General features: G+C 56.3%; 2 protein-coding genes across 5 annotated transcripts in view; both read right to left on the reverse strand.

Moving 5' to 3' along the window:
- PYGM (phosphorylase, glycogen, muscle) overlaps positions 1–2,877 on the reverse strand; it is a 12,940-nt gene extending 10,063 nt beyond the window's left edge. Inside the window, exons 1-5 of the mRNA XM_010838005.1 lie at positions 2,554–2,877; positions 1,394–1,495; positions 1,229–1,307; positions 1,041–1,144; positions 532–663 (exon numbers count right to left, since the gene is read on the reverse strand). Of these exons, the coding sequence (XP_010836307.1) occupies positions 532–663; positions 1,041–1,144; positions 1,229–1,307; positions 1,394–1,495; positions 2,554–2,796 (660 nt within the window). The 5' untranslated portion in view covers positions 2,797–2,877. The remainder of the gene's footprint in view (positions 1–531; positions 664–1,040; positions 1,145–1,228; positions 1,308–1,393; positions 1,496–2,553) is intronic.
- Positions 2,878–8,233: 5,356 nt separating this feature from the next.
- Positions 8,234–10,235, reverse strand: part of SF1 (splicing factor 1) — a 13,964-nt gene continuing 11,962 nt past the window's right edge. The window contains exons 13-14 of one of the 4 annotated variants that reach the window (XM_010838007.1): positions 9,601–9,788; positions 8,234–9,217 (exon numbers count right to left, since the gene is read on the reverse strand). In XM_010838007.1, the coding sequence (XP_010836309.1) occupies positions 9,109–9,217; positions 9,601–9,788 (297 nt within the window). In that variant the 3' untranslated portion in view covers positions 8,234–9,108. Of the gene's footprint in view, positions 9,789–10,235 lie in introns of all 4 variants that reach the window. The other 3 variants (XM_010838006.1, XM_010838008.1, XM_010838009.1) reach the window with 3 other exon arrangements.

The following is a 10,235-nucleotide window of genomic DNA, read 5'->3' on the forward strand; positions in this document are numbered from 1 at the left end:
GTTGCTGTGCAGCCATCTGGAGGCCGGTGAGCTGCAGCCACAGCAAAAGGACTGGTGGCGGAGCTGGGGTTTGGACACCTGGTTTAGCGGTAGGCTCCCACCAACCTGCTCTATGACCTTGAACATGTCAGTTGCCCTTCCCAGGCTTTAGTTTTCTCTCCTATCCCCCTTTTGGGCTGTTGGTTTATTTCCCATCAAGCCCCCAGCTCAAATATGCAGGGGAGCCGAGACTCTGTGATTATTTTGGGCAGTGAGGAGCAGTGGTAGAGCAGGGCAGTGTCTCTCCTCCTCCCAGCTCTTCATGTGGTCTGGCTCCCCTGTAACCCTGTCTCCAGCCTCTCTGGGTTCCAGCTGTGTGACCTCAAGTAAGTCACTTAACTCCTCTGAGCTCAGTGGCCTCCGGTATAAAATAGCACTCGGCCCAGTAGCTTCCAGGCTCTTCCTTTGCTTCTCTCTGTTTCCTCCAGAACCTCCACTCCTCCTCCCCTCCGCCTCACTAGATCTTCCCCTGCTCCCTGGCTTCCCCCTCACCTGTGTGTCCACCCACTTGGCCCCCTGGCTGGTGTGTTCCACTCGGCCATAGAAGTGCACCGGCAGCGTGAACTCAGGACGGGCCTTCTCCCAGGGGTTGCCGTAGCGAAGCCAGTCATCAGCTTCCTCCATCTGAACCGCAGGCAGGTCAGGGGAGAAAGGAAGGCAGAGTCAGAGCCAGGCTCACACCGCAGCAGATGGTGGGCACAGCAGGAGCCCGCAGCCCTGGTACGCCCTGTACAGGGAGGGTGTGAATGACCGGCTCTGCAGTAGGTGGGCCCCTAGTCTGGTGGAAGATCCAATGGGGCTCTGTGTGTGTATAAGAGTCTGAGACATTCTACAGCTGTGGACCTCCTGTCCCAGGAGCTGACAGCTGGCTAGGGGCTGGGGGAAAGGGCAAAGATGCTCTCCACCCAGGCTGCTGGGGCTGCTTCTGGATCTATGTGCAGATGAATGAACAAATAGCCATCTTCATCATAACCACAAGGTCAGGGCCCAAGGTCACTCACCTGCCAACCCCCAGAGATCTTCTGGTTAAAAATCCCAAACTCATAGCGGATCCCATAGCCATAGGCAGCCAGGCCCAGTGTTGCCATTGAGTCCAGAAAGCAGGCTAGGGGTGTGCAGGGAGGTGGATATCAGAGACCCAACATAAAGGAACACTTCTGCCCAGTCCCCTGGCACCCCGCTCACTTACCCGCCAGCCGGCCCAGGCCCCCGTTGCCCAGCCCTGCATCCTCCTCGATTTCCTCCAGCTCCTCCATGTCTAGGCCCAGCTAGAGGTGGGAGGGTATAAGAGAAGTCAGGGCCAAGGGCCAGCAGGTCAGTCCCCCATCCTGAAGGCGTGCCCACCCCTGCACACCTGATAGGTGGCCTCGTCACAGGCATTCTCCAACGCCAGGTTCACCATGGTGTTCTGCAGCGTCCGGCCGATGTAGAATTCCAGAGACAGGTAGTAGATCCTCTGTCCAGAGAAACAGATGGGGGTGGGGGAGGGGAGAGAGGGTCAAGGCGGCCCCCTGACATTCAGCCAGGCCCAGCTGGGCCTGCACCTCTCACACCTGCTGCCCCACTCCTAGGCTCCAGTGGGTTCCAGCCCTGCCTCCAGTTTTCCTGCCTTCTCAGGCTTTGGGACCCAGAAGGTAAGATACTGGTCTCAGCATTTCTTCTGACTTTGGACAAATCACTTTTCTTCTCTGAGCCTCAGTTTCTTCATCTGAAAAATGGGGCCATAGCCACCTCAGGGGGCTGAGGTGCTTAGGAGAGGTGGGAACCCCTTCCTTCACACACATGCCTGCCAAGAGCCCATCAGGAAGTCAGGACACAGGGAAGCACCACCAAGAGCTCCTGAAAAGGGGAGGCCAGGCCCAGAGAGAGAAGTCATTGGCTCAAGGTCACACAATGACTCAGGGCTAGAGTCGGCCATCTCCCTTCCTCACAGTGCCCAGCTCCCCTTGGCCCTCAAGCCTCAGTCCCAAGAAGGGGGGCGGAGAGACTCCAGTATCCAGGATGCTGATGGTGCTCGGGCTCCTGGTTTCCTGGGTCCCCTCCCCGCCCCTCCCCCACCCCCTGCCCAGCAGTGTCAGGTTGCTGACATTTACCAGTGACCCCAACAGACACTTGATCTCACCACCCCAGCTGCGCCCCACCCGGCACACCAGCACACCACACACGCGTTCGGTAGAATGTCCTTCTACTTAGGATCCAACCCATGCCGCGGGGTCTTCCTGCCCACCCCCAGCAGCCTCTCCATTCTCTGACTGAGCGCTGAGCCTTTGCAACCAGCCTACCTGACCCGAGGCCCCTGACCTGCCCCCAACTCCAGGTTTCTCCCCTGGGTGGTCCCAGCACCCATTGCACCTGGCACCCCTGGATCGTCCAACCTCAGGAACCCAGAGGCACCCTTTCTTTTGCTGCAGAAAGTCCTGACCCCAGGAAGGGCCCGTCATTCGGTCCAGATCTCCCAGCCCCCAGGGCAGGGCCCCCCAGCCCACTGCCCACCCGGGGTGCCCCAAGCAGCACCTTGGGGTCCTTCTCGTAGTAGTGCTGCTGCGTGCGGATCCAGCGGCCCACGAGGTGGTCTCGCACCGTGTAGGCCAGCGCAAAGTAGTAGTCTCGCGGGGTGGCCACATTGCGGTCCTTCACAAGGGTGAAGTGTAGGTGCCGGTTGAAGTTCTTCTTCAGCTCAGTCACATTCTCCACACCGGCCAGGCCACGCACGCTGATCTGCTTTCTCTTCTCCTGGTCTGTCAGGGGCCGGGACATGGCTGCGGGAGGGTGGGCCGGACTGACTGTGCAGACGGGTGGCCTGAGCGGTGCCTCCAGCCCAGGAGTGGAGATTCCCCAGCCGGCTGGTGCTTTAAAGCCTGGCTCCGGGCAGCTTGCCCCACCCCTTCCCTCGATGGGAGGGTCTTGGCCCGGCTCCTCAGGGAGCTATTTTGGGGTGAGCGGAGGAGAGGAGGGGCAGGGCAGGGCCAGGGCCAGCCTGGCTCCTTCGCAGCCCTGCACTGACCCACTTCCTCCAGGCCTCGCGCACTGGCACTAGGGTCTGCTGTCTTCTGCCCCGGCGCCTGCCTTGTGCAGGGTCGGAGTCAGGATGCTGCAGGCAGAGTGCTGCCTTGAGAGGCCGGAAATTTGACTGGAGCGGCTGGGCTGTGACTTTGGCTGAGGCTGCCCTGAATTCGGGTTATGGATGAAGGATGGGGTCTGAATGTGGGCCCTCAATCAGGGCTCCTTGGAGAAGCCAAGGAGGCTGTCGAGGAGGACAGGTGTCAGGAGGCCAAGCCTGCAGCAGAGAAGCTTGGCTTCAGTTGACTTTCACACAACAGGCTACACACCACGGGCGGGATGCTCTCCAGTCAAGCTTCTATTGGTGGCCCTGCCCTTTGGTGGGGAGGACATATGTTGTGGCTGAAGGCCACCAGCGCAGAGCATCAGGGTGCCCTGCACAGAAAAGGTGAAGCTAGCGGAGGACACTGGGCATCTGAGAAAAGGGGGACCGGGACTCTCGGTTCCAGGAGAGGTGGTATGGGAGAGGTCGCCTGAGGCAGGGCCACTGCCCCCACCCCATCCCCCACCGAAGTCCAGCCACTCTGAGCTCCCCCTGTTGCTGTCCCTCAAGGAGCTCTGAAGTGACCTTTCAAGAGGGATGGTCAGATTACAGGCCAGCTTTGGCTAGGGGCCACCAGCCTGGAGTAGGGGCCCCTGGGAACTGTAGTCCTGTGGCCCAGAGGGGTAGAACTGAAGCAGTCCATACACACACAGACACACACACACACACACACGGACACACACAGACACAGGCACAAGACACACAGACACAGACAGACACACACACATACACAATGGTATCAAGGCTCCCCGTGCCGCAGGTGAGTGAAGGCCTCCTCCCATTCATTTCTCCCGCCTAGGGCCACGCGGTTCCTAAAGTTCCTTTAGGATGGACTGGTTTGATCTCCTTGCAGTCCAAGGGACTCTCAAGAATCTTCTCCAACACTACAGTTAAAAAGCAACAATTCTTCGGCGCTCAGCTTTCTTTATAGCTCAACTCTCACATCCATACATGACTACTGGAAAAACCATAGCTTTGGCTAGATGAACCTTTGTTGGCAAAGTAATGTCTCTGCTTTTTAATATGCTGTTTAGGTTGGTCACACGGAGAAGGCAATGGCAACCCACTCCAGTACTCTTGCCTGGAAAATCCCATGGACGGAGGAGCCTGGTGGGCTGTTGTCTATGGGGTCGCAGAGTCGGACACGACTGAAGTGACTTAGCAGCAGCAGGTTGGTCATAGATTCTGCTTTGTTCCTGTTTTTTGGCTGCGCCAAGTCTTAGTTGCGGCCTGTGGGATCCAGTTCTCTGGCCAGGGGTGGCACCTGCCCCTGCACTAGGAGTGCAGAGTTGTAGCCACTGGACCACCAGAGAAGTCCCCTGCTTTGTTCTTTGAGCAAAAGGAGCCCAGGGCCTGGTGCTATTTCAAAGGAGGCTGGGCCTCCTAGAGTGGTGGACCTGGGGAAGAGGAGCCTGGGTCTTCTGGTCTGAGGGCCAAGGAAGCACATCAGAGGGCTGGCCAGCTGCAGGATGCTACAGAGTCTGTTTCAAGGACGGCCCAGCTGTTTCTGAGAACTTTCTGAGCCCCAACAGATCCAGCCCTGGAAATATCAGCTTAGTGTGGAGGCCAAACTCCTAGTCTTCCGAAAGCCAAGCCCTGCTCTGCCCCTGCTCCCAGACAGCATCTGGGCGGGTCTTCCCTAGAGTGTGCTTCAAAGAAAAAAAGACCAGGAAGAGGATGCCAAAACACAGCTACCCCAAGTTCCCACGAACAGAGAAAACTTTCTCTTTTGCATTTTAAAAGTATTCTACACCTTGCATTTCAAAAGAATGCCTGGTGGCTCTCGGTGTGTAACAGTTCCCATCCTCAGCCTTTCCTCCTGGGCTGTGCCTCAGGGGAGGTTCACCCCCGCGCCAAGCTCGGCCAGCATCTCGGGCCGCCTGGCCTGCCTTCCTTGTGGAATGCCAAAGAGAGCTCAGAGGCATTTTGGCACCAGTTGCCCGTGTTGTCACCTCATGCCCCAACGGTGGCCGCATCCTTTGCCACGCAAACCTTCTTTGCACTGACCCCTAATTTTCCTGCTGCTAAGAACCTGCTCCCAACAGAGCACATTCCTATCTTATTCTGCTCCCCAAGTCAACTCAATCCACACCCCTCCCCCTGCTCATCAACTGGGTGATCACCCTGCCCCTGCTCTCAAGGAACTGGCTGAACTGGGACACAATCTGTTTCTGGTGCGAAACAAATGTGATACTTTGAGTTGGTTTCTCCAGCTACCTTTCTCCTGGGCTCTTTTGGCCTTTGTTGTGTCTATGGCACCCACTGGAACTTTCCAGTCTTTTCCAGGGTAATGCCACCCCAGGAGACCCTTCTTTATTTCACATCCCCCAGCCCAGCATGATGGAAATTCAAAGACTGAAACTGACCTACTGGCTTCCCCAAGTCCCCCCATTTCACTCCCCATTGGTGTTGTGTGTATAGGTTTATGTATCAGTTCAGTTGCTCAGTCATGTCCGACTCTTTGCGATCCCATGGACTGCAGCACGCCAGGCTTCCATCACCAACTCCTGGAGCTTACTCATGTCCATCAAGTCAGTGAGGCCATCCAACCATCTCATCTCTGTTGTCCCCTTCTCCTCCTGCCTTCAATCTTTCCCAGCATCGGGGTCTTTTCCAATGAGTCAAGTTTCTTCGCATCAGGTGGCCAAAGTATTGGAGCTTCCAGCTTTAGCATCAATCCTTCCAATGAATATTCAGGACTGATTTCCTTTAGGATTGACTGGTTTGATCTCCTTGCAGTCAGTCTGAGGGACTTTCAAGTCTTCTCCAACACAGCAGTTCAAAAGCATCAATTCTTTGGTACTCAGCTTTCTTTATGGTCCAACTCTCACATCTATACATATTTATATAATTTTGCTTATTTATTTAGGCTGCGCTTGGTCTTCGTTGCTGTGCAGGCTTTTCTCCAGTTGCAGCAAGCAGGAGCTACCCTCTAGCTGCAATGTGCAGGCTTCTCACTGAGGTGGCTTCTTTTGTTGTGGAGCACGGGCTCTCGGGGGCTTGGACTTCAGTAGCCTGGGCTCCCAGGCTCGAGTGCTCGCCCAGTAGTTGGGGCACACACGCTGAGTTGCTCCTTAGTTGTGGGATCTTTCCAGATCAGGGATGAAACCTGTCTCCTGCATTGGCAGACAGATTCTTTCACCACTGAGCCCCCAGGGAAGACTTAATACTTAATTTACTTATTTGGCCTGTGCCGGGTCTTAGGTGCTGCACACAAGAGCTTTAGTTGCAGGGGGTGCACGCAGGATTTCCAGCTGCAGTATGCCAGATCTTATTTCCCTGACCCCTTCATTGGGCACACAGTCTTAAGCCACTGGACCAGCAAAGTTCCCTTTAGAGATTTAAAGAACCCTGAAACACACTTTCCCAGCCTGAACCCTGAACCAACACTGTTGTTTATGTCCAATGGTTTCTAAACAGATACATTAACTAACTCAGAGGTTGTTTATGGCCTACTAGATTTCCAACCAGAAATCCTGTCTCCTTCCTGGGACCAATCTTGGGTTTCTCCAGAGCACTTGGCGGGGTCTCAGTAACAGAGCCCTAACAGTGACCTTTCCCAACGGACATTCCTTCCACCAACCTGGCTCTAAGCGGGCAGGGAAGACACTGCTGCTGCAGCAGAACAGGAACAGGGTCAAGTAGAGGGCTCTGCCCTCCCCCAGGGGTCCAAGGTGGCTGGGAAAGCCCTCTTCACCCCTCTGGTTCCACCACAAAGGCAGGTGCTTGCTGCCTTGGAGAAAGGGCCGAGACTGATGCCCAAGTCAGCCACTTTGTTACTCACCAAAACCTTAACAAAAGCTGACAGCAGGGAGCAGAGAGGGAGCGAGCAAAGGAATGGAGCTGGCCCCAGGGGAGAGAGACGGAGGAGATAGCTGGGCTATGGTTAAGTCATTTATTGATTTTATTTCTAAAACCCACATAGCGCCACTTTGCCTCTTCCAGAGCTTCAAAGAGCCAATTAACCGCCCAATGAGCCCACCAGGGAAACCGAGCTTGTGGGGGAAGCAGTGAGGTGAAGCCAAGGTCAAAGAGGGTTGCCAGGCCCCAGGCCCTGCCCCCATTCTGTCAGCTAAGCACAAAGAGGAAAGATCTCTCCTCTTTCAGTCAAGGGACCTTTAGGGCCTGCTTGAGGAGACCCAGTGAATAGGTCTGGCTTCTGAGGCTCCATTAACCCCTGCAGGCCTACAGCAAAGCAGCCCAGGCAAGCTGGACAGGGCTCAGACACCAAGGGCCTGCTCAGGATAAACAGCAGGGCTAGCCCCAGCTCCAAGCTGCAGAAGAGCCCAGGCCAGCATTGTCCCCACTGGCCCAGTCCTGTGGGCTGCAGAGCTTGCTGTCCCTCAGCCTGCCCAAAGGGAAGGTGATGGGAAGCATTGGCCCCATGCAGCTCCCTCCGAGAACTGCAGCAAAGCAGCAGAAGCGGCTGATCAAGGACCTCACTCACGACCCCAGAAGTCCTGAGCTGGGTTTTCCTGGTGCCACATCGGGCCTGTCCATTAGCCCAGACACAAGGGAACAAAACAGCCTGGGACCCTCTGTGAAGTGCTTACAAGGCACAAGGTGGGGCCCCTTCCCCTGCCCCCACCTCTCCCCAAAGCCTGCCATGGTGGCAGGCTGCAAGTCACCAGCAGAGAGAGAAAAGGCCACTTGGCGGTTTTAATTTTAGCAGCTTGGAGCCTGACAGGCAGGATTAGTTGGCTTGACCTTTCGTGCTGAGGCCTCCCCAGGCCCAGGGCCTCAGTCAGGTGGCAGCTTCCAGGCACGAATCACAACTGGAGCTCATCGAATGTGGGGGTCCAAGCCCCAGGGAAAGGCCTTCAAAAGGACAGAGACCAGGAAGGGGGAACCTGGTCTTCAGCCAGTAATCAGTAAACTAGCAGAAGGTGGGGCCGCCCACACACCAGCTTCCCCAGCAGACCTGCACAGGGAGGGAGAACGGGAACCAAGGGGTGGGGGGCGGACTTCCTTAATGAAGGTTCCAGAGGCTCCCCTGGGCAAGGGGCAGTGGGGCCAGGTGCTGAACACAGCTTCCGTAACTGGTGGTGGCACCGACAGTGGCACAAGTGTAAGAGAAAGAAAAACAACAGACCCAGAAAACCACACTGCTCTTTTATTCAATGGAACACCCTCCTTTAACGCAGTGTTGAATCATACACCAAAAAGCCCAGAGAAACGTCTGCTGATAAACCAGTGAAGAGAACGCGCATCATACATTATTGTCAACATAATCACTCCATGAAGAGGGGAGGAGGAAAAGAAGCAGAACGAAGAAAACAAGGGGCTCAAACCCCTCAACACTGCAGAACATTCAGACGTTTGGGATTAAAATAAATTGTAAAAGCTAGCCTTTCCAGGAAGGAGAGGAACAAACGGAATCTGAGGCAGCTCAGGGAGCGCTGAAAGGGCTCTGAAGGTTGCAGACAAGCCCCAGGCAGCTTACATGGCTCCACCTACCACGGGCAGGGGTGCCAGTTTGGTTATGGACCCTCAACCTGGGGACTAACCCACTACCCCACGAGAGTGGCAGAGACAAAACCCTACACTTAAAATTAAGGGGAAAAAGTATCTCAGCTTGAAAAAAAATATGGCAGTTTGAAAATCTTGGGAACAAAGAAAACACCCCCCCCCCCCCCCGCCATACTGATGGCCCAAATTGTTTGCCTAAAAACCACTTGTTCCTCTCTCCTTAAAGAACCAGGAATGAGAAAAGGGAAAGGAATCTAATTGCAGCAGAAGACCGGGGAGAGCATCTCCTTGGACGGAGTCTGAAGAAAGTAAGAGATAAGGAAGTAACAAAGAAAAAAGAAAAAATTAATAAAAATTTCACAATATGGAGCCAGCGTGTTCCGATTCCGTCCATAAAAATAACTCAGGCTGCTTTGCCGAACCATCCTGTCCACCAGGGGCGCTGCTGAGGCTGTCTGCCTGGAAGGGTCACCAATGGGCGCGGAAAGTCCTCACTCTCATGGCTCGGGCCATCGCCGCCGCGGGGAGGGATCCTGGCGGCCCAGTTTGGGGAGAGGCAAAGGGATTTGGGTGAGGAGAGAAAGAAGACAAAGAAGACACTCGATGCTACGGGGCGCCAGGAGAGCCCAAGCTGGCGCCCCATTACCACCTGCCCATTCCCAAGCGAGTCCTCAGTCGCTTGGCCCAGCCCGGTGCGTGCACACACACACATGCGTGCACACAATCACATGCGTGCGTCCCAATGTCTGGCTCCATATGGTGAGGTTCGGCGTGTGTTTAAACGAGACCAATTCTCTCTATATATAATATATATTTCCTTAAAAAACCAAGTCTAGTTCTGTGGTGGAGGCGGTGGGGGAGCTGGAGGCATCCCAAAGGGTGGCATGCCCGCCACCCCCATGCCCATCATGGTGACAAAGTTAGAAGGGTCCATGGGAGGCGGAGGAGGAGGGGGCGGGGCATACATCATGCCGGCGGAACCAGGCGGCGGAGGCGGCGGAGGGGGAGGGGCCCCGGGCGGCAGAGGCGGCTGGACCCCTGGGGGCAGGGGCACCATAGTGGGGTTGCCTTGCATCTGAGGGGCTCCTGGAGAAGCTGCGGCAGCCGCCTGCTGCTGTTGCCATGGCGGGATGGACCCTGTGCCAGCGCTCGTGGTGGTAGTCGTCGTATCTGGGGTGGTAAAGAAGCCCAAGGTCACACGCGCGGGGGCACACCGCGGCTCTCTGCGGCTGCTGCCTTGGGATGGGGAGGCAAGGGATGCCTGCTCCTTGCTTGGCATGCGGTACGGTGGTGGGGGGCGGCGGGCGGGGTGGTCCTGGGCAATGGGGGGTGGAGGGGCGGGCAGGACTACCCTGGGGTCAGCCTCAAGGTCTCTAGGCTTAGCGGAGTAAGCCCTTTTGTCACCAGTGCCCCTGGAAGGGCCGAGGGGAAGGTACCAGACACAAGAACCGGCTCTGACATCCCTCCGCCCATCCGCCGCCACCACCGAACGGCACATTCAACCTCAAGGCCACAGCTACTCCCCGGTCCCATCCCTGCAGTCTCTCAGGCCCCAGTCACATCCCTCTCCAGAGCATGCATGCACCCCCCCAACCCCGGGCCTAAGGCGCAGGCGTGGGCCAGC

The sequence above is a fragment of the Bison bison genome, unplaced genomic scaffold, assembly GCF_000754665.1.
Source record: "Bison bison bison isolate TAMUID 2011002044 unplaced genomic scaffold, Bison_UMD1.0 scf7180017864089, whole genome shotgun sequence".
NCBI lineage: Eukaryota > Metazoa > Chordata > Mammalia > Artiodactyla > Bovidae > Bison > Bison bison.